Genomic DNA, 27,918 nt, shown 5'->3' on the forward strand with positions numbered 1-27,918 from the left:
ACTCTGTTGTATCTGTCTAACAGATCAGTGCTATTATAAACTATATCTCTTCATTAAAAAAGCTTGCATCACACCAGTTTTACAATAATGACAATTTATTTGTGTGTGATATATACTAAGTTAAGCATGATAATTCTAAGACACATAATTTCTTGTGACATCAGCCTCATTCAGCAGACTGTAGTTTATTTTCAATGGAAGAATGTCAGTGAAGGTAATCGATACCTTGCTGAAGGCGGTTTGCGATGAGAGCACCAGTCATGTGTTATCTTTTCACAACTTGGGTTGTTGTTTAATGAGGTGCTTGTTTGTGTAGGTAGGTCCGACCATTTCTCTCTCTTAACTGGCTTGATGCCTCACCGGGCTCACAAGTGATGATACATATATGCTGGTAAACATTCTCCACAACTACAAATTGTCTGGCAACTGTTTGAAGGTGTTCTTTTTAGCTGAATGTATAGAAGTAGAGTTTTTGAAGGATGGGCTATTAACAAGTTTGTGTTGCTGCTAGAAGCTGAGTAGCCAACATTTACTTGAAGTTCAGACATGGACACTGTGATCTGAACAGAACTGGTATCATTTTGCAGCTTCTCATTCTGTTATGTTGCATCCCCAAAGCTACAGTGTTCATTGTCAGTGTTTGAAACTCAAAGATTGTGAATCCAGAAGGTTAAGAAGTTTATGGATAGTAAACTTGACAATGATACCCTTCAACATTCCCTAAAGTAATCTTGATGTTTATTCACCTTGCACTGCAATTAAATGATAGTTACCTACAGTGACGTCCATGAGATAACCTTCAAACTTCCAGACATGCGGCTTAGATAAAAACAGTAATTTGTGGCTTGCCATGTTTTCTTGCCGTACTGATGACAACATACTGATGTACTTCCATTTTCCTGTGTGTTTATTGCCAAAATATTAAACAGCAGAAACCATTTCCTATCTATGTGAATGGAGTTAGGAGAAAGGTGGCAAGCTTCGTGTCACTGATTAACCAAAGTGTTTGTTTTTTAAAATGGAGATGTGAGATGTTCCATGAAGTGGGCTTACAATATGACATGGCTGCCATGCAAGCAGTTTTATCAACCCCTACTGGTGATTTTAGAATTGTTCTGAAAGTATCATGCAGATTTTGCAATATATTTCATGGTAGGAGGTGCAGCATTGTAATGTAAATAAATGCAGTAGTATTGGAATTGGTTGCTGCAAAACGTGTACATATTCATTACACAATTCAAACAGGAATAGATAGATAGGTTCGTGTAATCTGAAATGGTATCAGTTTGCAATACAACAAGTGAATCATGACACCCCTACTTTGAAGATGTGGCAGCTTGCATGATATGACGATAAATCGTACGTTCTACCTGAATGTGGATATTGGAGAAGTGTCACAACTGTGTTTGATCTGACTATAAACCACAGCTGTATAGATGGAGCTGTATTGTTTGAGTAGATAACTTTTACAGCAGGTTCTGTTTTTTGTATGGCTCTGCCTTAGGCCCAGCAACACGATCTCCGTAATAACACATGAGTGAGTGTAGAGACCGAAGGGGAGCGTAATAGTTGGGGGAGACCCTTGGAGGGGAGGGGCTGTGAGGTCGTACTTTGGATCAAAGCCAAGTTGTCAAAGGCACTTGATCCATGTCTGATAGATTCAGGATGTCATACAAATTGTATTAAAACTCTTCACATGAAAAAAAAGTGTTAGAGCAAGATCTATCCATTTATTGATTTGGAACTCTTAAATCAACTACTTTTCCATCTGGAAAAAATCTGTCACATACCAGCTTGTATTGTGATTTTGGAAAGTGGTTGTTCCTGTACATTGCCTGTAAATGTTTGTCAAACATATTAGATAAAGCCTTATCACATCAGTGTTGATCTATGCTGTTTTTGTAAAAATAGAATCCATTAAGTGCATGCTATTTAGGCTGTTTGTGTCTCATGTTCAACCCTGTTAAAAGCTTTAATTTTCAATATCTCATATTTTTCCCATTATTTTATAGTTTTTAATTTAACATGATGACATATTGACATTACAATCAGACATATTGACATTACAATCACAGTCAGTGGCAGATGAAGTCTGGCAAATTCTTGTTGAGGTCATTCATGTGATAACTTAAAAAAAAGAGGAGATGTGTTTGTGCTATTCTTGAGCTAATAATTGAAATTCAATTTGTTTTCTTCAAACTGACATTCTTGGTTAAATCAGAAAAAAACCAACCTTTGATGTTTTCTTCAATTGACAGTTTTGACAAAGCATTCCGAAGCATCTGCTCCCTGTAGCAGAGTAATCATGATAAATGGTGGACCTATCCATTAGACACCAACACTCCCCGATGTTCACAGGCTAGCTGCCCACTGATTGTCTGTTGAGCTACCATCAAGCAATATTTTTGTTCCACTGCATAGATTGTCAGTCACTGCGAACATATTTATTTTCTGACAAAACCCTTTCTGTTCCAGATTGCCTCATGGATTGACAAGACGTGATCAGTTGCCAAGCTATCCCCTCCCTAGCAACCTGGGGGGAAAGTAACGACAAGGGGGAAGTTGGCTTCCCACCGCTGAATTTCCTGCAACTCTCAACTGATCCACATAGAGAGAACCCTGGTTAGGGCTGCAGTGTTTCATGTAGATATCAATGTCATGGATGTGGAATTAATATTTGGTGTATGAGACACAGACTGACAATCGTCTTGTGTGAGGAATGACTAGATGTGAAATTGTGATGGATAACCTCATTCCCAGAATTCTCTAGTCTCCATCAGCTGAAAGTGGAGATATTTCATGCTTCGGGCAAAGGATATAGGAAGCTTATAAACACAAGAGATTTCACTGTGAACTTATGCTGCATCTTATTTTGCTTATCTGAAACAACAGTTCTTTGTTAAAAGTGCAAGGTTTTATTTATTTGATTATCGTGAAAAACTTGACATTGCGTAAGACATTTGTTTGATATGTGATCATATATCTTTGATATGAGGCATATTGCAAGGATGAGATTTCATTACTGGTTATGAAGGATATTGACAGAATGAAAGTAATCAAATACAGAAATGGAAGTTGAAGTACAAGGAGGATAAAGGAACAGCCAGCCAGAAGGGGGGAGGATATAATTGCATAACAGGGCAAGCTGAGAGAAGGATTGTGACCTGATTTATAATAATCGCTTCCTGGGATGGTGGAAATGTGGGGAAATGCTTGAAAGAATGTAGTTAGTGAACGGCCAGGGTAATTGAATCAGAGAGAGAGGCAGGCAGTGGAAGCTGATATAGGCTGCATGTCAGCCTCCTTCTGTATCCAGTGTACACAGACATAATACCCTCTGCCTCTCAGCTGGATGTAGTCGCTATCATACTCTTCCTCCTCACAGTGTGGTAGTCTTCACCCGTGCTGCAACCATCTCCAGGAGATACCAGCATTACGCCTCATCCAAAGGGTAACAGTGAATGTTGACCATCAATCCATGACAGAACAGTTGTTGTTTGCCACACAGGAGAACATTTGGTGCTGTTGTTGTCAACCTGATTGTTGTTACACAACAGGTGACGTGATAACCTGCTTCAGAGATACTGTGGCAAGTTGGAAGTTAGGGCTGGACTCCCACCTGTGCATTGGCTGAATGAAGTTTGTACAAAATGACTAGATAGTCTCTTCACTGCAGCAGCCTAAGATAAAACAACTGATTCCAACCACAGTTTTTATTCCAGCATGTGGATTTGTGACAAGCGGAGTGTTTTCATGCACATATTTTCTATATTCCATGTTCTAGAGTAGTTGTTTGAAGTTTTGTGGATGAGTAACTTCACCGGGACACCTGAGCCATATGTGGAATAACTACTTTGTGAAAAATTGACTCTGAAGTATGTGAATAACAATTTTATTTTTCATATAATTTTAGACATCCTGCTTTTTAGATACATTTAAGTTTTAATGCCATGTTTAAAAGTTTTATATCAAGTTTTACATTTATGATTTGAAATTCTGCAATCAAAATGAAAGCAGAACGTTCCGGAGCTACTTGGCTGCGTGGTCGAGTGTGTGTGTGTTTACGGCACATGGTTACTTCAAAGTGTATTTTGGTGTTTTTATGTCTTTTTTATAACGGTGCCGCTGGTCGGCCATTACTACCTTTCCAACATTGCTGGGGACATTGACCACCCTATACACCGGTCAAGGACTAAGTTGGACTACCCAGACAGTGATATTGATTTAAGCAAAAGCTCAGAGCTAAAACATCAAATTGAAGAACTGCGTCGTATCAAAGCATCTGTTAATAATGAACTGCGTGATTTAGAAAGCAAGAGACAGAAACTGCAAGCTGAAGTTTCAGGTTATACAACTCATATTGACACCTTAAAATCCCAATATGAAACGATAAACAAAGAGGTGAGCCAACTGAAAATCGCCTTGGATCAGCTGCGCATGGAGAAGGAGGAGACAATAATGCAGTATATTCCCAACATCAAGGCACCACAGAGGATCCTGATGGAGGCCGACCCAAGTGAGAACATTCCATTGCCTTTGTCATCCAAGTCCTGCAGAATGCATTCATGTTTTGACTACACATCATGTTCACTAGTGTCAGGATTTCCAGTATTTGTTTATAATCCTGATGACAGTTTATTTGGATCTCACAAAATTGTAGACTTTGTTCAGTCTTCTTTCAGGAATAGTTTTCAAAAAAGTGTATATGTGACAACAGATCCTATGTCTGCTTGCCTGTTTGTTGTGTTAGTGGGAGAAATAGCAGAAGATCAACTTGTAGATAGAGCCCATTTCGAGAGACAGCTTCACAATCTGCCTCACTGGCATGGTGATGGTAGGAATCATATTATTCTTAATCTAGCCAGGAGCCCATGGAGCAAGGAGTTCTTTACAGATGTTAACACTGGTCGGGCTATGATAGTACAGTCAGTGTTTGTAAACAGTGTGTTCAGACCAGGTTTTGATGTACTTCTTCCTCCAAACTTTGGCATCGCTGAAGGGGACACTTGGCAAGATTTGCCCTCAATGTCACCAGTTAGACGAAAATACCTCATGTCATTTTGGGGAGAGGCAATTTCCAATAAGCTTGCACAGAACATTGAGCAGAACATGCAGAGTATTCAGGACACTGTGAATGAGAATGGAGGTAATGCACAGCGAGTCCCACGGTCAGTACAGGAAGTGCCACAGGAAGCAGGCCCTGAAGAAGAACTCTCTGAAGAAGGAGAAGATGATGATAGGGAAGATGAGAATTTCCAGGTCCGGACTCTGAAAGCTGCAGCTGATGCATCTAGACTCGTGTCCCTGGAGGCATCAGTCGTAGCTGCCTTGAAGAAAATGCATAATCAGATCCCTGACACTTTGTTCCTGCAGTTTTCATGTGATGGACCTCAGCCTCAGGGTAGCTATGCTGAATGGGGTCTCTGCGGGAACAGTGAACAAAGAAGCAAGATACTCTCTCAGTCAACATTCTCCCTTGTGTTGCCACCAACAAACTTCACAATGCTATCAACAACTGTGTTTCAGATTCGTTTGTATGAATCATTAAAATATGGTGCCATTCCTATCATACTGGGTGATCATGTGCAGCTTCCATTTAGTGAAATCCTCGACTGGAGACTTGCTGCGATCCTTCTGCCAGTGTCCAGGGTGACAGAGATTCATTTCTTTTTGAGAACCTTTACTGATAGTGACATCTCTCAGATGAGACAACAGGGGAGGTTCCTGTGGGAAACGTATATGAGTAGCTCAAAACGGATTCTTGACTCAATGCTAGCTGTTTTCAGAACAAGACTTCAGATTCCAGCCAAACCAGTGAGAGAAGAGCCAACTCCAAGTGTGTTCAATGCTTCTTTCATTCCCCTCAAGTTCAATGGTCCAGAGATGGAGCCAGAGACTGATGAAGTGCTTGGTCCAACTGAAGCCAGGTTCCCTTCTGAAAGGTTCTACAGAAACTACACCCAGTTTATCAACTATGACATCTTCAACAAGCCAGGGGATCCATTCAATCTGTACCCATATCAGCCCTTTGACACTGTGCTGCCATCAGAGGCCAAATATCTAGGTGAGTGAAAACATGCTTTTTACAATAACTAAGATTCCTGAACTTTGATGGTGTACAATTTGATAATACAAGCCGCTACCATGACTCTAGATTACAGGCAGTAGTGTGGACTGGCACCATGTGAAAGGATGGTAAGCAGGTGGAATATCCCAGTAGTTGAAGACTTAGCACATCATCCTGAAGACCAAAGTTGGATTGTCAAGTCCAGTATGACAAGCCAACTTCAGGTTTCTTCTTTCATGATTTTGATGGGAAAAGGTAGTCTGTCTCACAGTCCCTGAACCACATTACCGGTATTTGCCCCACTGCCCAGCCCTCCCTGCAATGTTAAAGCATTCAGAATGAATCTCCCAACTCACTGGGGCTCCTTTTCAATGTAAATGGGTTTATTTATTACTATCAACATTATATATATTCAGTGACTAAGTGTTACTCAAGGAAAATACATGAAGCATCATTGTGTATAACTTTCAAGGATTTATCTAAATCTTTGCAGAGGCCCAAGTCTGTAGTGAATGACAATGATAATTCCCAATTTTGAATTAGAATTTCCCAATTTCTCAGATTTAGAAAATATGATCTTTGAAAACAATCCAAATTTGGACAATATCACAATATTTTTCTTGATGTGACAGACGAAGCTCCTTTTTTGGAATCCAAGATAATCCCTCACTTGGTCACTCACTGGAGGTTGCTGTGTTTATTGCAATATTTGGTAAGATAGGGTCATGTAATGGTGGCAATCATTTTGGGCGACCTGTTTCAGTTTTACTTCCCAACACAAACACGTTCACACTAAAACAGAGGGAAGTCACTGAAATCCTTTATGGTATTTGTGAGGGTTTGTGGTGCATGGGGTAGAAAAAGTTTGCATGTACACTTGGTGAATAATTGATGTTTAATTACCACTATGATTGCACTTCAATTATGAAAAATTAAGGATAGATATTGAAATGGCATTCTTAAAAAAATCATTGTAGAGGATTAAAAAAAATTCAAACAGGAGTGCCTATAAACGTGATGAATAGTTTTTGTACATTTTCAAGGTTACTTACCTTCAGCAAACGTTCATTATATGTAATTATCATTTGAATTTAAGTCTCTTAAATATATCTGATTGTTTTTTAACCAAAATTGTCATAATAATAATTTTTGTGTTTAATTTCTGCTTATTCTTGTTCCTTCACTCCGTTGAACCGGAAGCTGGCAGGGGTAATGGAGGGGAAGAACGATTTGACATGCCACGAGTGGCGCTTAAAATGTTGAATTAAATATATTGTATGTGAGTAATTATTAAATATGATGTTGGAAATCTGAGAGCACAACTCTGTGAGGAAATGGGTGTCTACCTTTGATGATGGCGATATTTTATTTTGATATTAAAAATATTTTGCGAACCGAAGCGAGGAAAGCATGTTGCCAACCTTTGCTCGCTTCGCTCGCATACGGGAAGACTGGTCATTTTCTCTTTGTTGCGCAACCCTAAGTGCGCTACAATTTGCCTGTGGTTGGGCCAAACACTAAGAATTATATAGCTTGATTCTGATTGGTCAGTAAAAAGTATCAACACACTATAACCACCTCTGATCGAAGATGCTGAAAGAGCTAGTTGGATTGCTGCGTGACCCTACATAGTAGCAAACTTTGTTCAATGGCTGTTATCCGAGTTTCCAGACACAACATTGAAAACAGCTGACTCATCTTTTCTGCTTCATTCAATATGTTAACTAACATTAAAGTAGACTAGAGATAAACATACTGTGTTAACAGTGTGGAACTATAGATTTTACCAAAATATATCTAACAGTTTAGAAATCAAGATTCATGCTTAGTAGTTAAATCTACAGGTAACCTAGCAGTACACTGAAAACATAGTATGTATATCTCATATTTAGTTTTGTTATGAATGCTAAATTGACAAACGTAAGGAAATCCTAATCTGTATTTATAGTCATGATAGGTCAAGCTGTAGATGTAGACTGGGCAGTATTGAGTAGCTGTCTGCCATTTTGTACTGGTTAATCTTTTCTAAAGTTTCTAAATTAGTGGTTCTTTTGCATTTGTAAAATATCATAAAAATGTGTTCTAATGGGTTTTTAAAAAAAAAAGCATTCTTGTTGCTGTAGTAAAACATCACATAAAAAATCATTTAAAGGTGAAAGCCTCCTGCTGTCTGAGCATATTCCATGAACTCTCTATGAAAATGCTTAGTCTCAGTAAAGACAGTTTAAGTAGGACTGAAAGTCATTTCCTCTCAGCCAGTGGATGGATCCCAGCTGATGTTGGGGCTTGGATGATTGCCATCGATAATAGATACAGCTACACTTTGACTGTAATTTAATGCATGGTTACAAGAACCAGGTAAATGTTCTTAGGCTGATGGAAATGATTGCAACGAAGTGACGCGACTCATTGGCACTGGCTAGTCAGTTGCCATTGAATTATTAAGGAATGTTTCGCAATAATATGGCAGTTTGGTGAGAGAATAACATGATACACAGATATGTTTAGCATTTCACAAATCTGTTGAATCTGGGTTTTTCTATTTGAATTTATTTTTGTAGTATAAATCTCTGTTAAATCTTAAACATTGTGAAGTTCACCATGTTTTGTTTACATGTTGTATGTTAATATTTAGAGGAGTGTGTTTGGTTTGTGAAATTATCATGATCTGAGACTTGTATTTTGGAGTACATGAATATTTTGAAGGATGCTATAGTCCGTTGACTTCATTTTAGAAAGTTGAATTGCTCACTAACACAAAATCTATTAATTGCAACAAAACCAAATTTTGCAGAGTCACATGAAATCGACAGATCATCTCTCATGATTTGTTTCATAATTTTGGACACCCGAATAAAGTTGGCCTGTCGATTTCATGTGAACAATTCATCAGTCTAAAATGAAGTCAAACGGACTATAGTGGTTTTAGAAGACCTGATGTGGTAGCATGTTATGATAAACAGCCCATGTTTATAACTTGTTTGTTGTTGCCTGTAGCATCAATACAGATCACTGTCAGGTCACTGTCAGGTCATAGCACCAACATTTACTCCAGATCCAAGCTTCATCCCCCACATCCCATCCAGGTTCAAGCTGTTATTGAGTCTACAGATTTAATTAAGCTTGAAAAGGCCAACTTCAAACAAAACACAGTAACATAATTTAAAGCAGGAATTAAGAAAGTCCATGTCCCCATGAGGGACATGAGTATGAGGCACATGGCATTGTTTTTATTTCCTGATTCTTTTTTATCAGACCAGGGGGTGAAAAAGAATGTAAATAAGTCATCATTAATGTCACTGAAATGTGCAAAAATAGTTTGACTTGATATTTTGTTGTCCAGAGAAACCTTGGGCTTGTTTCTTGTTGAAACAAATACGTACTCATGATAGTCAGAACTGTACAATCGACTCAATCGAGATTTCTTATGGATGTGGAAAGGGTTTTGTCACATCTGTTTGCCGGAACTATTTGGACCGGCTTCAACATAATCAACATTTGAGCCTCGTTCAGTCAGAACTTCATTATGTAATTATTGTTTAATACTTTTTGCCTTTAGAAGTTTCCCTCAATTAAAATGTTAAGAAAAGCATGTGACATGAAAATCAGAGCTTTGTAAAATGTATTAATATTATCATGGTTGCTAGTTGCCATGGTTACAGCAGCTGCATTTTTAGTTACATAATAGAAGTCAAAAACATGTGTTGAATGTTTGGGAAAGTTGGCAGTCTTGTTGTTTGTGACTGTTTTTCAAAAGTACCTTTTTATCATTGTTTATATAACAGAAGGTTAACATCTACTCCTTTGTCTGCTGCATCAGTGATAGGTTGGAGAGGTTTCCAAACAAGAAATTGATGTCAAATCTATGATTTATTATTTTCCTAAAGTTTCTTGGAGATGAAGATGTGCTTGTGTTGAATGTGTTGAAGTAAAGTATCTTCCTTGTCTTATGAAGGTTTACAGTCACCATTTACTGATATTAACATGAAGGATACTGAGAGAGAACTCGTTTGACATGTTTTGTATTATTTTCTATTCTCCGTGAGCTCCTATCTAGTATCCAACAAGTTAAAACACTGATTAAGTTTTTATGCCACGTCTACAGGTCTGCTGCATTCTACATGTATAACAGATAAAAGATCAGGATATGTTTCACACACTTACCAGATGTGTCAGAAATGGGTTGTGCCTTTCTCAAGTCATCTAAACTTGAACCATTTTGACTTATCCCTGGTACTTTTCAATCACTTCATATACAAAAGTATATAACAGTGTATGAAATAAGTCAAAAACACAGCCAGATGTCAGGGCTGGTAACTTCAAACTGTTACAGACCAGACACCAAGATTTGGTGAATTTACTCAGATGTATGGAACATCTAAAGTTTTTACCAGACCATTGGGCTGGCTAGCTGTAAATTTAGACCTTCCGTCAGAAATCTAGCCCGTCTCAGGGGGTCGGATGAGCCTTATTTCATATACTGTATATAACATTTCATAACTCCTTGATGATATAGAATCATTGAAGATCATAGAAAGTACTGCACATGTATGTTTAACTTGCATGTAATACAGAGTAACATACAATTACACAGCTTCAACTTCACAACTGATCATGTTGAGGTTCCTGTAATATGATGTTATATCCTGAGATATGATGCAAACATTCTTGTATTTATGCTGATCATACATAATACCTCTGTCTATTGGTCAATTCATCAGGCCATTAGCTTGCCAGGATCCTCTGACTTTGAATACCAGAAAATGACCCTTGATCTTTTCATAGCATTTCCTGATAATACCAGTGCTCAAAGGAGTTAACACAAGCATTAGTTATCACTGTGTGAAATAGGAGATTTGTAAATACAATCTGGGGAGTTTTGTTGACACTTGCTGCAGACATTGGTAGAATATCAGCTTCTGAGCAGGTCTAGATAACCCTCCGACATATATTTTGACATGTTAAGCCCATCTCCTTCCTTTTCCATGGTGCTGGAGGAATACATTCCAATCTCCAGGCACCAGAGGGGTATTTGCAAGGTACTGACTATTATAAGTCATGAAATTTTAAAATATTTTCTTCCATTAACAATTGTTTATAAATATCATTTTGTAGAAATCATTTAAGGTTTAATCGCAATCAATTGTGAAAGACCAGAACCTGCTTTACTGTTGACTTAGATTTTTTTGGGTTAAACCTTGAGGGATTCTGGGTAAAACAGAGCCCCCCCCCAGCAACCTGTACTATAAGAAGCGGCGGAGTGGAATGAAGGGTCCGACTCACTGACTTGCTTGAATGTATATCATCTTGAGGCAAGGGTATTAACTGACTATAAAAGTCAAGTTTCCACCCTTCCAGAATTAGGCGGGAATTTTGTGGTTGGACTGTAGTTCCACCTGTGGCTATTATGAGTTATGTCCCTTTTACGTCCCTCCTATTGGCCAGTCAGATTCCCCCTCAGAATCGGGGCTCCTGGTTAAGACAATGTAAATGATAATACACAACCTATACTGTAAACACTAAACACACTCCCACAGCATTCAGTGTGTGTAGCAGACGTGCTGTCATATTGATCAAAGCAGTGTTTATATCAAATTCACTGTCTCTCATCCTATCTCAGTTAACCTGATTAGTTGCACTTGCCCTGCTGCATAATCTGATTTACCTGTCGAAAAACAATATGTCTGAATTACCAAGAAGCTATTGCATTCCGATGAACAATACCGAACAGCTCTGATGACTGAGTTGATGCCTCGTGTATCCCGAGAGTGTGTTACCTGACTTTCACCTGAATGGCCGGAAGCCCAGGTAATGCTATAACATGTCGACACCTCTACACTGGGGAATAGTATACTCTATAATTATCATAACACACACTTTATTACCCGCAGAAGCTCAATTACATCAGTGCCTGGTCTTCCGTTCAGACTTCTTGTCTTCATTAGCTGTGTTCTGCAGCAGTAGGTGCTTCTATGTCTCGTGGATCAGAACAAGAGTTGTAGAAATATGGATACGATGACCGCTATGGGTTGTCAGGTCCAGACTCGATTATTTACAGACTACAGCCATATAGCTTGAATATCAGTGAGTGTGACGTTAAACAAATAAACAACAACATATCTTGTAGATAATTTGGTTAGATGACAGGATATTTGTGTTCAAGTAGATACGTCTATATGATGACACGATATATGTGAGTGAGTGAGTGAGTGAGTGAGTTTAGTTTTAACCACTACGCTACCCCACCTCCCCTCACGATATATGTGTACATGTTGATATATCAGTACAATCATGGGATATGTGTAGATATTTCCTCAACATGATCAGGAAAAGTGTGTATAAAGATATATCATTATCAATGCAATGCGTATATCACACACATACTTCTTGATATATCAGTGGGTTGCAGTAAGGTGTGTGTCAGTGTAAAGTAACTGGTTACACTACTTTCAAGTATACCCGCAGGATGATAGACTGGAAATACAACAAGGAACTAGTCATTATAGGTTCATAAAACAAGTCGCAAAAAGAGTGGCCTGTTCTGTTTTTCAGGATATAACCATGCTGGATGATAAGCTGGATAGGAATCAAGATTCTAATAACAGCAAAATGATTGAATATTATGAGCATAGAGATAAACATACTTTGTTTTCAATAAAGTTCTAGGTTACCAACATGTAATGGTACTAGTGGGCAACAGTTGTCTTCATCTGAAGATGCTGGTGGAATGAGATGATTTGACACTGATAGGGGTGTTCTGTAGTGAGCATGGTGGGAGGAATATCTAATTATCAAGTTTAAAATGACCATATATATTATACACTTTTAGATATATTGATAAGAAGAGATGCTATGGCAACTGGCTGATGCAAGAAGCTTCTACGTCAGCCTGTGTGTTTCTCTTGTGTTCACTTTGTAACTTGGGAGGTGTGCATGATACAGTGTACATTTAGAGGATAATTCTTGCATAATATCTGTAACAAAATAACCAGAAATCTGCCATCTCACTATAGAAATCTTCTTCCTTGTCGACCGCCTCCGTGGTGTAGTGGTTAGAGCGTCCCGCCCGGAGTGCGGAAGGTCGCGTGTTCGATCCCCGACCGCGTCATACCAAAAGACGTTTAAATATGGTACTTGTTGGTCCCTGCCTGGCGCTCGGCATTAATGGGTACAACAAGGACTGGTCGGCTCGGAGTCAGTATACACATACACATGCATTCACGTCGTCATATGAGCAAAATATTCTCAAGCACGACGTTAAACCCAATTCCATTCACCACCTCCTCCTTGTCAACTGTGATAAGTTGTGTCGATAATGTTTTGTTGCTACCCATACCTTGTGTGCGCATGTGTCAGGTAGGAAAATCTCACTTGTTTCCAGTGTGCTAGTATCAACATGTAAAAATACTTTTATCATGGCACATTATTTGGTAGTTTGACATTGAATGGTTTAACTGTATGGTATTATCCTACTTGCATAGGATGTTGTTAATATTCTGACTTAACCTCCATGTCATTGGTTAATGTTTTTTAAATGATTATGTAATATTTGTATGTGATGGTAATACATGTACCGTGTTCTGCTCCCCAGGTTCTGGCTATGGGTTCCGGTCAATCGGAAAGGGAGCCGGTGGATCTGGGAAGGAGTTCAGCGGAGCCCTGGGTGGAAATGTCCAGCGGGAACAGTTCACTAGTAAGTTGCCTGTAGACAGCACATTTCATAATGTTAGAAATGTAACAAGACAATTGGGACAAGTACTGTTTCAGCACAACTTGCAAGGATTAAAATCCTCTGAGTAAATTTTCTGGTGCAAGTTTTGTTGTGCTTTTTGAACAAAGGAAGATGTGCATGAATTGCCGTTGTCCAACACTGTGTCTGACTGTATATTAAGTACCCTGTTCGAAGATGTAAAATTAATTACAAATGTAAGACTGGTTTGAAACAGACTGATAGATATCTATATTCAAAATATTGATTGAGTGAGTAAGTTTAGTTATATGCCATTTTTAGCAATATTCCAGCAATATCACAGGGGGGACATCAGAAATGGGCTTCACACATTGTAACTATGTGGGGAATGGAACCCGGGGCCCTTTGCGTGACAAGCGAACGCTTTAACCACTAGGCTACCCGTCCGCCCCTCAAAATATTGAACCTACGCATGTGAGTGACATGTTGAAAATGGTAAGAGACAGTTCAAGGTGAGGGAACAGAGAAGTGCTCTCACTATAGAAGTCCTGACAGAGGTATATAATGCTCTCACTATGTCACAATAGAAGTTCTGACAGAGGTATATAATGCTCTCACTATAGAAGTCCTGACAGAGGTATATAATGCTCTCACTGTAGAAGTCCTGACAGAGGTATATAATGCTCTCACTATAGAAGTCCTGACAGAGGTATATAATGCTCTCACTGTAGAAGTCCTGACAGAGGTATATAATGCTCTCACTACAGAAGTCCTGACAGAGGTATATAATGCTCTCACTGTAGAAGTCCTGACAGAGGTATATAATGCTCTCACTAAAGAAGTCCTGACAGAGGTATATAATGCTCTCACTATAGAAGTCCTGACAGAGGTATATAATGCTCTCACTGTAGAAGTCCTGACAGAGGTATATAATGCTCTCACTATAGAAGTCCTGACAGAGGTATATAATGCTCTCACTGTAGAAGTCCTGACAGAGGTATATAATGCTCTCACTATAGAAGTCCTGACAGAGGTATATAATGCTCTCACTGTAGAAGTCCTGACAGAGGTATATAATGCTCTCACTTCAGAAGTCCTGACAGAGGTATATAATGCTCTCACTGTAGAAGTCCTGACAGAGGTATATAATGCTCTCACTATAGAAGTCCTGACAGAGGTATATAATGTTCTCACTTCAGAAGTCCTGACAGGCATATAATGCTCTCACTATAGAAGTCCTGACAGAGGTATATAATGCTCCCACTGTAGAAGTCCTGACAGGTATATAATGCTCTCACTATAGAAGTCATGACAGAGGTATATGCTCTCACTATAGAAGTCCTGACAGAGGTATATAATGCTCCCACTGTAGAAGTTCTGACAGAGGTATATAATGCTCTCACTGTAGAAGTTCTGACAGAGGTATATAATGCTCTCACTGTAGAAGTCCTGACAGAGGTATATAATGCTCTCACTGTAGAAGTCCTGACAGAGGTATATAATGCTCTCACTGTAGAAGTCCTGACAGAGGTATATAATGCTCTCACTGTAGAAGTCCTGACAGAGGTATATAATGCTCCCACTGTAGAAGTCCTGACAGAGGTATATGCTCTCACTGTAGAAGTCCTGACAGAGGTATATAATGCTCTCACTGTAGAAGTCCTGACAGAGGTATATAATGCTCTCACTGTAGAAGTCCTGACAGAGGTATATAATGCTCTCACTGTAGAAGTCCTGACAGAGGTATATAATGCTCTCACTGTAGAAGTCCTGACAGAGGTATATAATGCTCTCACTGTAGAAGTCCTGACAGAGGTATATAATGCTCCCACTGTAGAAGTCCTGACAGAGGTATATAATGCTCTCACTGTAGAAGTCCTGACAGAGGTATATAATGCTCTCACTGTAGAAGTCCTGACAGAGGTATATAATGCTCTCACTATAGAAGTCATGACATGCATATAATGCTCCCACTGTAGAAGTCCTGACAGAGGTATATGCTCTCACTATAGAAGTCCTGACAGAGGTATATAATGCTCTCACTGTAGAAGTCCTGACAGAGGTATATAATGCTCTCACTATAGAAGTCCTGACAGAGGTATATAATGCTCTCACTGTAGAAGTCCTGACAGAGGTATATAATGCTCTCACTATAGAAGTCATGACAGGCATATAATGCTCCCACTGTAGAAGTCCTGACAGAGGTATATAATGCTCTCACTGTAGAAGTCCTGACAGAGGTATATAATGCTCCCACTGTAGAAGTCCTGACAGAGGTATATAATGCTCTCACTGTAGAAGTCCTGACAGAGGTATATAATGCTCTCACTGTAGAAGTCCTGACAGAGGTATATAATGCTCACTATAGAAGTCATGACAGGCATATAATGCTCCCACTGTAGAAGTCCTGACAGAGGTATATGCTCTCACTATAGAAGTCCTGACAGAGGTATATAATGCTCTCACTGTAGAAGTCCTGACAGAGGTATATAATGCTCTCACTATAGAAGTCCTGACAGAGGTATATAATGCTCTCACTATAGAAGTCCTGACAGAGGTATATAATGCTCTCACTATAGAAGTCATGACAGGCATATAATGCTCCCACTGTAGAAGTCCTGACAGAGGTATATAATGCTCTCACTGTAGAAGTCCTGACAGAGGTATATAATGCTCCCACTGTAGAAGTCCTGACAGAGGTATATGCTCTCACTGTAGAAGTCCTGACAGAGGTATATAATGCTCTCACTGTAGAAGTCCTGACAGAGGTATATAATGCTCCCACTGTAGAAGTCCTGACAGAGGTATATAATGCTCCCACTGTAGAAGTCCTGACAGAGGTATATAATGCTCCCACTGTAGAAGTCCTGACAGAGGTATATAATGCTCTCACTATAGAAGTCCTGACAGAGGTATATAATGCTCCCACTGTAGAAGTCCTGACAGAGGTATATGCTCTCACTGTAGAAGTCCTGACAGAGGTATATAATGCTCCCACTGTAGAAGTCCTGACAGAGGTATATAATGCTCTCACTGTAGAAGTCCTGACAGAGGTATATAATGCTCCCACTGTAGAAGTCCTGACAGAGGTATATAATGCTCCCACTGTAGAAGTCCTGACAGAGGTATATAATGCTCTCACTACAGAAGTCCTGACAGAGGTATATAATGCTCTCACTACAGAAGTCCTGACAGAGGTATATAATGCTCCCACTGTAGAAGTCCTGACAGAGGTATATAATGCTCCCACTGTAGAAGTCCTGACAGAGGTATATAATGCTCTCACTATAGAAGTCCTGACAGAGGTATATAATGCTCTCACTATAGAAGTCCTGACAGAGGTATATAATGCTCTCACTACAGAAGTCCTGACAGAGGTATATAATGCTCTCACTATAGAAGTCCTGACAGAGGTATATAATGCTCTCACTATAGAAGTCCTGACAGAGGTATATATGCTCTAACTATAGAAGTCCTGACAGAGGTATATAATGCTCTCACTATAGAAGTCCTGACAGAGGTATATATGCTCTCACTATAGAAGTCCTGACAGAGATATATATGCTCTCACTGTAGAAGTCCTGGTTTTGAAAACCTGAATGACACAGTAGCAGAGTTGTTTAGCATTCACTTGTCTCGCTGATGACAAGAGTTTATTTTCGTATGGGAAAAGTGGGAAGAACAGTGCTTGGCGTTCCTTGAAAAAGTGTTCTCAGAAAGCAGAAGGTCATTTAGTCTGCCCCCAACTGCACGACACCAAAGCATGTCAGGACCTGGTACTTGTTGTGACTCTGCCTGGTCATCTCCGGTCAGTGAACACTGTCTGAGAGTGTGAGTTGGGTCAGCGTGAACGCATCGTTAAACTCCACCTTACACTTTGTGTACAAAATAACCTGATGTGATATGGAATGCTTGGGCCATGAATAATGTTCCTTGTTTTCAGGCAACATGGACCTGAGCACTTTTTCTATATAATGTTTCTTCACAATGTCAATTGTTTATTTTGAATTGATGTTAACTGCAATGTTTCAAGAATCTATGTCAAAATGGCAACAGTAACAATAATATGCACAAACATCCAATTCTCCCCCACCCTCCCTTCTCAATGTTAAATATTGCCTGGCTCCAGCTGTGATCATGATGATAAGCAGAAGGGGTCATAGGTGAAACATTGAATCGGTGGGGCTTACAGAAGCAAGTGTTTGTTGGGGGTTGTCACTACATATGTGTAGACCCCCAGCAGAAGAGGGAACATAGGACAACTTGAACTGTATCTGAATTAAGTGGTGTTATCTTGTATACTTGCACATGTAGTGTTTACACCAGAAATAACCTGTGGCTGTTTAATTGATAAGGTAGAGATAACATGCAGCCTAGAGGTGATGATGATGACATGCATGTGAACCTTCTGTGAACTGGCTGGTGTAGATATGTTGGATGCAGGCACTGATGGTGAGGCTTACAGACAAACTCAGCAGGGAGCGATACTTATCACTGCTCTCACTGTCATTGGCTAATTCCCCAGAACTAACTATGTGCCACACACAGAGACCTGCTCCTTACACTGAGGAACGGCAGGCTACCTTGTCTAGACTATGTCTTGGTCAGGTGGCCCTTGTGTCAATCACCACATGCTCTTGTTCAGTTACATACCATGGGTGAGGGGTAGCCTAGTGGTTCAAGCATCTACTCATCAGGAGAGTTTGGGGTTTTGGTTTATTTTAAAACAATTCTCCACAGTGCTATTTTCCTTTGAGAAAGGGGCGGTGGGGTAGCCTAGTGGTTAAAGCGTTTGCTCGTCACGCCGAAGACCCGGGTTCGAATCCCCTCATGGGTACAATGTGTGAAGCCCATTTCTGGTGTCCCCCGCCGTGATGTTGCTGGAATAATGCTAAAAGCGGCATAAAACCAAACTCAGTCAGTCAGTCAGTCCTTTGAGAAAACATTCCTTGGTATCATGACCAGCTTTGACCAAAGTGTGGATTTTGGAAAGCAATCAATGTCCTAGAAAATGAACTGATTTGGAACTATGGTAGAGAGAACAGTGGTGCATCCCCAGGTTGAAGTTGTCGATTAGCCAAGTGGTTTTAGGTATCATATCTCCCTGTGCAGGTTTGTGTATCTCAGGATCTGCTGGTCATGGGTTTGAATCGCACATTCATCCTGATCTGATCCCTTTCCTGCCAGCATCTATGTTTACTCCCTGCTTGGCGAGTTGACTACTGGTGATAGCGCTTCTTGTTTCAATCATAAAAGAACAGTGTAACTTGTCTAGACTGCTATATTTAGCTGACGAGCTATAGTAGAACATGGGTATTTATCTAAACATTTAGAGACATAATTTGTTGGATAATTGAGGAAAGTAGTGACATACCATTGAAAACCAAGTTAAAATTGAATTCATGCTCAATCACCTTATGCTTACTGAATGACATGAAGTAATATGTAAGTGTAAATACAGTAACTCCAAGCACCACTGACTCAATCAATCATATATCACCAGTCATGTTGAGGTATTACTTTACCAGACTTACAACATGACACAGCAGAGTCTCCAGCATGTAAACTGGCTGGTGCATGTGGAAGATATAACATATGGATGCTGGTATTATCCCAAAACTTAGAATCCCTTGGGAAGGTTTCATGTGGAAACAAAGTTGAGGCTCCAGGACTGGTTTGTGTTTTGTGATCATCATGTATATATGATACCCCAAAATACTTTCTAATATTTCTTCTTGGACTGCCATGCTTGCAAAAGTTTATCTGGTTAAGCATTCTCTGCTAGTGTTCATCATTTAGAATCTATATGAACCAACAAAAACAACAGGAAAACCACATTTAGGAGATTCATTCACTTAAGATGTTGTCATAAAATCCCCCAAATAGTTGTTAATTGTAGTTTCAAGTATGAAAACAGCAGTTTTGAAAGGGGTAAACATATGACTCAGGAAGGAGTGATTTTAAAGAGCTTTTCATTTTTCTGTTTACTGTATGCCTTGTGAAAATAAATGGAGTTCTTTCCTGAAAGATTTGAAATGAAGAAGGGTGCAGTAAATTTGTCCACCAGCTGTTTGAACCTTGTCAACTGTCATCATCACCACATGGTCCTGGCATCAGTCGCAGGAGGCGGGGTGGCACAGGAGGCGGGGTGGCAGAGCATGGCGGAGCATACACTGCTCTGTTCTAGGAGTTGCCACATAGGGCTTAAATGTTAGGTACAGTGGAAGATAGGCCAGACAGGCCTGGTGGTATCAGCTGAAAGAATGTATGTAATATTCTGCAGGTTCTACTTCTGATAGAGGGATGTGATAACTCAGGATGCAGATAGGGTTTATAGATAGGACTATTGGCAGTAGGGAATACCTCATGATAAGTATACATGAAAGTTAATGAAGGATGGTCGGGGAATGTCTTTTTTTATATATATGATGATAGATGAGGAAACTTTATCAGTTTGTGTAAACCATTGCCTGAGCTTCCAGAAGATTTGCATCAGTAATTACTAGCAGGACAGATTAAGCAAAAAATGGTTTTCATTACAAACTCAAGGGGGTTCCTGAGGTGTTTGGGACTTTCTTCTAAAGTATTGGTGTTTTATCTTGGTCATGCCATGAATGTTGAAGTTAAGAATTAGGATTATGACAAGGACCACTTGACATTCATGCTTAGTTGTAGTGCTTGAGGTTGTTCCTGTAGTGCTTGGGGTATGCTTCATTAGTGCTTGAGGTTGTTCCCGTAGTGCTTGGGGTATGCTTCATTAGTGCTTGAGGTTGTTCCTGTATTGCTTGGGGTATGCTTCATTAGTGCTTGAGGTTGTTCCCGTAGTGCTTGGGGTATGCTTCATTAGTGCTTGAGGTTGTTCCTGTAGTGCTTGGGGTATGCTTCATTAGTGCTTGAGGTTGTTCCCGTAGTGCTTGGGGTATGCTTCATTAGTGCTTGAGGTTGTTCCTGTAGTGCTTGGGGTATGCTTCATTAGTGCTTGAGGTTGTTCCTGTAGTGCTTGGGGTATGCTTCATTAGTGCTTGAGGTTGTTCCTGTAGTGCTTGGGGTATGCTTCATTAGTGCTTGAGGTTGTTCCTGTATTGCTTGGGGTATGCTTCATTAGTGCTTGAGGTTGTTCCTGTAGTGCTTGGGGTATGCTTCATTAGTGCTTGAGGTTGTTCCTGTATTGCTTGGGGTATGCTTCATTAGTGCTTGAGGTTGTTCCCGTAGTGCTTGGGGTATGCTTCATTAGTGCTTGAGGTTGTTCCTGTATTGCTTGGGGTATGCTTCATTAGTGCTTGAGGTTGTTCCTGTAGTGCTTGGGGTATGCTTCATTAGTGCTTGAGGTTGTTCCTGTATTGCTTGGGGTATGCTTCATTAGTGCTTGAGGTATGCTTCATTAGTGCTTGAGGTTGTTCATGTAGTGCTTGGGGTATGCTTCATTAGTGCTTGAGATATGCTTCATTAGTGCTTGACGTTGTTCCTGTAGTGCTTGGGGTATGCTTCTTAAGTGCTTGAGGTTCCTGTAGTGCTTGGGGTATGCTTCTTAAGTGCTTGAGGTTGTTCCTGTAGTGCTTGGGGTATGTGCCTGTAGTGCTTGACATGTGCTCCTGTTATGCTTGATATGTGCTTCTCTAGTGCTTTAGTGCTACAACTACGACAATACTGCAGATCTTTCTGCTCACTTTAAAAACTGTTCATTAGTTCGATATAGTTTACAAAAGACAGGTTGATATTCACAGTAATAAATACTTGTGTGACACAGCAGTTACAGGATATCAAATAGTTTTGAGGTCAGAATGATTATTGTTGGTCCCCAAATTGTTTCCAGGGGTTCATATGACAGGTTCCAGGATGAAGGTCAGCATTACTGCACAAACTAATTGGCCCGGGGCTGACAATGGCAGGTCAGCTCCTCATGAAGGGTGTCAGCTGAAATGTTACATGGCTTAGATGCCCTACACTCATATTGTTTTTCTGCCATTTGATAGACTGACATTTTCTGTAGGATATTGCAGATTTGTTCTTTTGTAAAGCTATCATTTGTAGGCATTTAAAGGGAAGTAGAATACTATATTAGATGTTATGTGTGAGAACTTCCTTTTCACATTTGTAAGGAACATAATAATGTTTCTGAAAGCTATAATAACATTTTGTTGATATATGTTATCATTTCCTCATAACCTGCACATTCCATGCACATTGTTTTTGTTGATGTTTTGGTTCACCAAATTCATTAATAAAGATTTGGCACACGTCATGGGGTTCATAGTGTGTTATATTCACTGAGGAATGTAGCAGTGCTTAGCAGTGAACACCCAGCACTTCTAACATTGAGCTACAAAGCACATAACAAGAGATTTATTTTTAGTTAGTAGGCCTCTAGAGTAGTAACATTGAACAGAAACTATTATCTCTTCCTACCCAATCTGCTTTACAAATGTTATGAGAAACAAGGATATGTTTTATATGGCCTGAGATGGTATTTTGCTGAACCTTGTTCTACAGTCTGAGCAATTCATTGTGACAGTGTGTGGTTATTTCCAGTCAAGTTTATGAGATTTCTGGCAGGGTTCTTCCAAGACTAAATATTTGGAGTTCTCAGCATGAGATAAATGATCAAATGCATCTGTGTTTTGTCTAAACAAGGAGTTTTTAGACTTCCATTATTCCAAGCCATTGACTACACAGTGGATGGTGGTACAGCAGCAGGTAGCTCCTCCTCTCAGTGATGATTATCAGGGATGGAAGTCAGGGTGCCCTGTCATGGGCTGATGGTAACAACTAGTGATCTATGGCATCTGTCGATGCTGCAGCTAGAACAATAGGGTGAAGGTGATCCAGGCCCCCCAGAACACCCTTGTTAGAACACTGCCATTACCAGATATGCTTCAGGTATCATGCTTTGCTTGAAGTGTAATCATTGGTATACTTAGTGACTTCTTCCTTTTAGCATAAACTTTCTCCATTTTGTGATGGTGATAGTTCTCATGTCTCAGCAATTATGTGATCAGGGTAAGACTGAAGTTAGAAATTGCTCAGTGGTCAGACATCACAAAGAAATTGTCAGATTAACAGCTATCTTTATATATCCTAGCTGACTACTAACTGACCTTGCTAGTAAAAAATATCTTTTTACTGGGCTTCGACAGTTGGAAATGAACATCTGACAAGCAGGCAGGCAGTTTCCCCGAACCATGTGAAAATCACAGAAAATATGTGAAAGTCAAGTAATCCCATAATCCTCGGCTCTTCCACTACATACCTCTGTCCTGTTAACAACAGGTGCCCCTCACAGTCAGTAAGACAACAGTTGCTTTCACAGTCTGATAGACAGCATGTTATGTTTGACCAGAGAATACAAGCTATGTTTCCATGCAAGTTTTCTTCCTATTGTACTGTCTAGGCACAGATGTGTTGTTGAAGTCATATGACACCACCTTGTGTCAAGCTGGGCAGTGGGTGAGGAACTCTGGAATGTCTGCTGACCACTGTTACTGACCACCGTTACTGGCCAGCTGACAGTGGGAGTACAAAACATGATCCTTCTTAGATCAGGAAATATTTGTGAAATCAGCTGAAGTATTATGTAGATTCCCACAGCAGTTCTTGTCAAGAGAAGATGAGCTGTGGAAATAATTGTACTGAATGGACTGCTTTATGTTGAGACAGCACAAAACAGTATGTTTGTCCACATCAACATAACTATACAGTTCATTGTTTGTGACAGTGATGTATTTAAGTATATAAAAGAGATGAAAAAAAAAAATTCAATCTAGTCCTGCATGATCACTATTATTCCCATATCATTAATTTATTTTCTATATATATTTAAACAAAATCAATGCAGCTTATGAAAGCAAACAAAGCAAGTTCTTTTCCAGAGTCATATGAAATCTGAATGGGAAATATTTGAGCAGAGAAGTCAACTCAGTAATAAAATATTTCACAGACTATATGTTAGTCTACATCACTGTGGAATATTTGGATATTATGAAACCAAAACAAGTCTAGCCATCTCTGTTCCTCATCAGCACAAGGATTTTTTTTAGTTTTACAGGAAGTGTTTTGTTCTACAGGAAACATTGTGGTAGTAGAACATTTTATACACAATAGACTGGTCCTTTCTTTTGTTCCCTCGCTCTATGTTGGTGTTCATGGTTCCTTGAGAACAATCTAAGCCAATGCCTTATGAAATTGCCCTTTTAAATTACATACTGCCATTTGATCAAGTGTTATCAGGAAGAAATGAAGAAAAACTATATGGATAAATACATTTTTTGTGCGATGTGATTCCTGTGTGTGCGCCCTCTGCTGGGGCAACCTTCATCTGACACTATGTACATAGCATGTGGACCAGCGCCTGTTTTCATTCCCGAGATATCTTGCACTCCTTGGTATGGAGCTGGTTTATGGGCATATCGGTGTGTTCTCCAGCTGGGCTGGGTTTGTCAACAGCTTGCTACATCTGGAATTCAGACCTATTGCTGGGGTAATTTACGACCACAGCTACAGAAAGTCAACATCAAAATATATACACACATGAAATAAATTTGAAAAGTCAGATTTTAAAGAAGTCTTTGAGGTAATTTTATCTGAAGGTGGCTTAAACTAAACTTAAAGTGTTTTGTTTTCTAATATGCTGCACATTTCCTAAAATTTTAAAATATGAGTGTTCAACTTTGGTGTTTTGCTCTTTCCTACTTTACAAGTCCTGATTGCTACTGAAAGCAGTGTGTGGTTGTGCATTCCAGTCTCTTAACACATTCATCTGCAACATTTGGAGTATTTCTGTATATCAGGTAACATGTTTGAAAACATCTGTATGTAAGTGTGAAAATCATTCTTGTGACACCTCTGACTGGCATCTGGTTTAGCTCATTCAACATGTTCAAACATATTTGCTTTTGCAATTAGTCCCTGTGAAGAAGTTTACCAAACACTCAGTCTATGAAAGCTTCATTGCACAGTAAGCTTCTATGTCTAAACAATCCTTTCAACACATGCTGTCTAAATGTTTGGCAGATTGGTGATAATACTGATATTCTCTGAGACCCTGGCTGATCAGATGATGATTCACATCTGTTTGCAAAATAGGCACTCATGAAAGTTGTCTTTCTTTCAGAATTGATAAAGCAGTTTGCAATATCAGCTCAGCACTCTGGTACCCTTGCTCTTGTTGCCGTGGTACCCTTGCTCTTGTTGCCGTGGTACCCTTGCTCTTGTTTCTGTGGTACTCTTGCTCTTGTTGCCGTGGTACCCTTGCTCTTGTTGCTGTGGTACCCTTGCTCTTGTTGCCGTGGTACCCGTACTCTTGTTGCCGTGGTACCCTTGCTCTTGTTTCTGTGGTACTCTTGCTCTTGTTGCCGTGGTACCCTTGCTCTTGTTTCTGTGGTACTCTTGCTCTTGTTGCCGTGGTACCCTTGCTCTTGTTGTACCCGTCCACTGGTTATATTCTTCTGAGATATATCTGACATTGTGTTCCTCCAGTTGTGATGCTGACATACGAGAGGGAGACTGTCCTCATCAAGGCTCTGCAGAGACTGAAGGGTCTTCCTTTCCTCAACAAGGTGATAGTGGTGTGGAACAACCCCATCCCTCCATCTCCAGAACTGCGCTGGCCAGACATCAACGTGCCACTTAAGGTAGGTTCACCCTGTGTCTCTTCTTCTGTGCCATGATCCACTTTGGTTTGAATCCCACTTCTACCAAACTGTGTCTTTGGTCACCATGGAAACTGTGCTGGTAGGTTCTATGAAGGTTAAAAGTCTGCATCAGCTTTATATCCAGGGCTCAAATTTGGGTAAACCTACACTAACACCTGGACCCATTCCTATGATTCTTGCAATCACCTGCCCTGTTCAGGGGTGGATATAACTTAAGAATTGCTTGTGTACTCCGGTACATTGACACATGTAAAATCACTTGCCCTGATAATTTTTCCACTATACCGGCCGTTTTCTTGTTGATTTTTTAAATAAACAACATTATTAACATTGGAAAGTCAACTGGACACGGTCACACCGGTACAGCGTGATATACAAATTTGCTTGCCCGACAGAAAAAAGCACTTGACTCTGACATTTGGCAATAGGTTATTTCCACCCCTGCCTGTTTCATTAAACATTCTACCGACCATTCAGTCGAAATAAAGGATAGGGAGGTAACTTAGGGAGGTAACTTGTATAAGTCACCTATGAAAATGTTTTCAAATGTATCAAATCCAACATTTCTGTCCTTCCCACCCTTAGAAAATACGAAGCTTCAAACGCCCATTAACTGGCCCTATCATCCATTCATCAAACCAACATACTGTCCAACAAACCAACTTACACAAAGAAACAAAGCCAACCACCAACCCATGAACCCACAAACACAACCACAAGCCCCATGCACCACCAACCCAACCACCATCCCACCAACCCAACCACCAACCCAACCACCAACCTTCCATGCACCACTTAACCCAACCACCAACCCAACACAAACACCATCCCACCAACCCAACCACCAACCCATGCACCACGAACCCAACCACCATCCCACCAACCCAACCACCAACCCATGCACCACGAACCCAACCACCATCCCACCAACCCAACCACAAGCCCCATGCACCACCAACCCAACCACCATCCCACCGTCCCAACCACCAACCCATGCACCACAAACTCAACCACCATCCCACCAACCCAACCACCAACCCATGAACCCACAAACACCACCACTAGCCCCTTGTACCACCAACCCAGCCACAATCCAACCATCCCAACCACCAACCCACAATCCCTGCACCACAAACTCAACCACCAACCCATGAACCCACAAACACAACCACAAGCCCCTTGTACCACCAACCCAACCACCATCCCACCATCCCAACCACCAACCCATGAACCCACAAACACAACCACAAGCCCCTTGTACCACCAACCCAACCACCATCCCACCATCCCACCATCCCACCATCCCAGCCACCAACCCATGAACCCACAAACACCACCACTATCCCCATGCACCACAAACCCATGCACCCACCATCCCAACCTACTGTGAAAAAACATGTCCACGCCAACAAAATGGCTCCACCCCACCCCACCCAAAAACAGTGGCGAGAGGGTCATTCTTCCTAAAGTAGTTTTCAGTGCATGAAGACAAATGTGCTGGTATATTTTCTCATTTTATGTATTTAGTTTCCTCAGTGGGAATTTCCATGTTGTTTCCACCAGACGACACCCAGCAGCAACTCTGTGCAGCAGGAAATGATTTCCTGCCTTAAACTGAAAGGAAATAAGTGCAAAAATATCTGACAGTTCGTTTGAAGGATCTAAACAGGTTTCTATGCACCGAATTTGAAGGGACTGATTCCAAACACTTTTGTATGTTTTTTCAATATCATGATTAAGATGATACATATACTCTTCATGAGTCTTATGTAAAGTAGACTTCATTGGAAAAAACAATGTCTTTGATTATATAATATCAGTTCATTTTTGTTATGAATTTTGTTTGAAGATAATTTTGCTGAAAATGATATTTTGGGCTTTGAGATGACCCAACTGAAGGATTGGCTCTTTAGGAATATTAGCCTGTGGATTATGAGGATCAGCATTTGAAAACATAATTATGTTTCTTGGATATCATGTGTAAATACTAAGTTATGTGATGTTCATAACATGCCTCACACAAGTTTATCTTGACATTTTGATTATTTCACAGTACAATTGCACGTAATTGTTTCACTCCGAGATAATGGTTTCCTGATGGTTTGTTGTAGGTACTTGTACCGGGTCAGGTTACGTGGAACCTAGTTCACTTGAGTCACTACGGCAGTGTGCACACTTCCAATACAGGCCATACTACTCTATTGAACCAGTTCTTTCTCATTACTATATATAGTTATTCTGTCATGGCTTGACTCAAAATAAGTTAGATGGGACCTGATTCATTTTTGGTATTATAGTTTAGGTGTCATGGTAGATTAACGGTATGTCAATTCTGCCTCCAACAATATCAACCCCCTGGTTCAAGTATTCTTCCTTTGATGATGTATGAAGTTTACCATTTCGACGGAACATATTTTCAGTTTGGCACATGGTACTGAGATGGTTTAGAGTTTATCTGGTTTTGCTTCAGAGAACAAGTGCATATAGCTTGTGTTTAATAATCTCAGCAAATC

General features: G+C 40.1%; 1 protein-coding gene across 1 annotated transcript in view; it reads left to right on the top strand.

Annotated features, from left to right (window-relative positions):
• Positions 1-27,918, top strand: part of LOC124256095 (exostosin-like 3) — a 52,732-nt gene that overhangs the window by 12,747 nt on the left and 12,067 nt on the right. Inside the window, exons 2-4 of the mRNA XM_046690025.1 lie at positions 4,015-6,064; positions 13,659-13,760; positions 25,230-25,384. Of these exons, the coding sequence (XP_046545981.1) occupies positions 4,015-6,064; positions 13,659-13,760; positions 25,230-25,384 (2,307 nt within the window). The remainder of the gene's footprint in view (positions 1-4,014; positions 6,065-13,658; positions 13,761-25,229; positions 25,385-27,918) is intronic.

Source organism: Haliotis rubra, unplaced genomic scaffold (assembly GCF_003918875.1).
Source record: "Haliotis rubra isolate DU_JTF1 unplaced genomic scaffold, ASM391887v1 Scf618, whole genome shotgun sequence".
Classification (NCBI taxonomy): Eukaryota; Metazoa; Mollusca; class Gastropoda; order Lepetellida; family Haliotidae; genus Haliotis; species Haliotis rubra.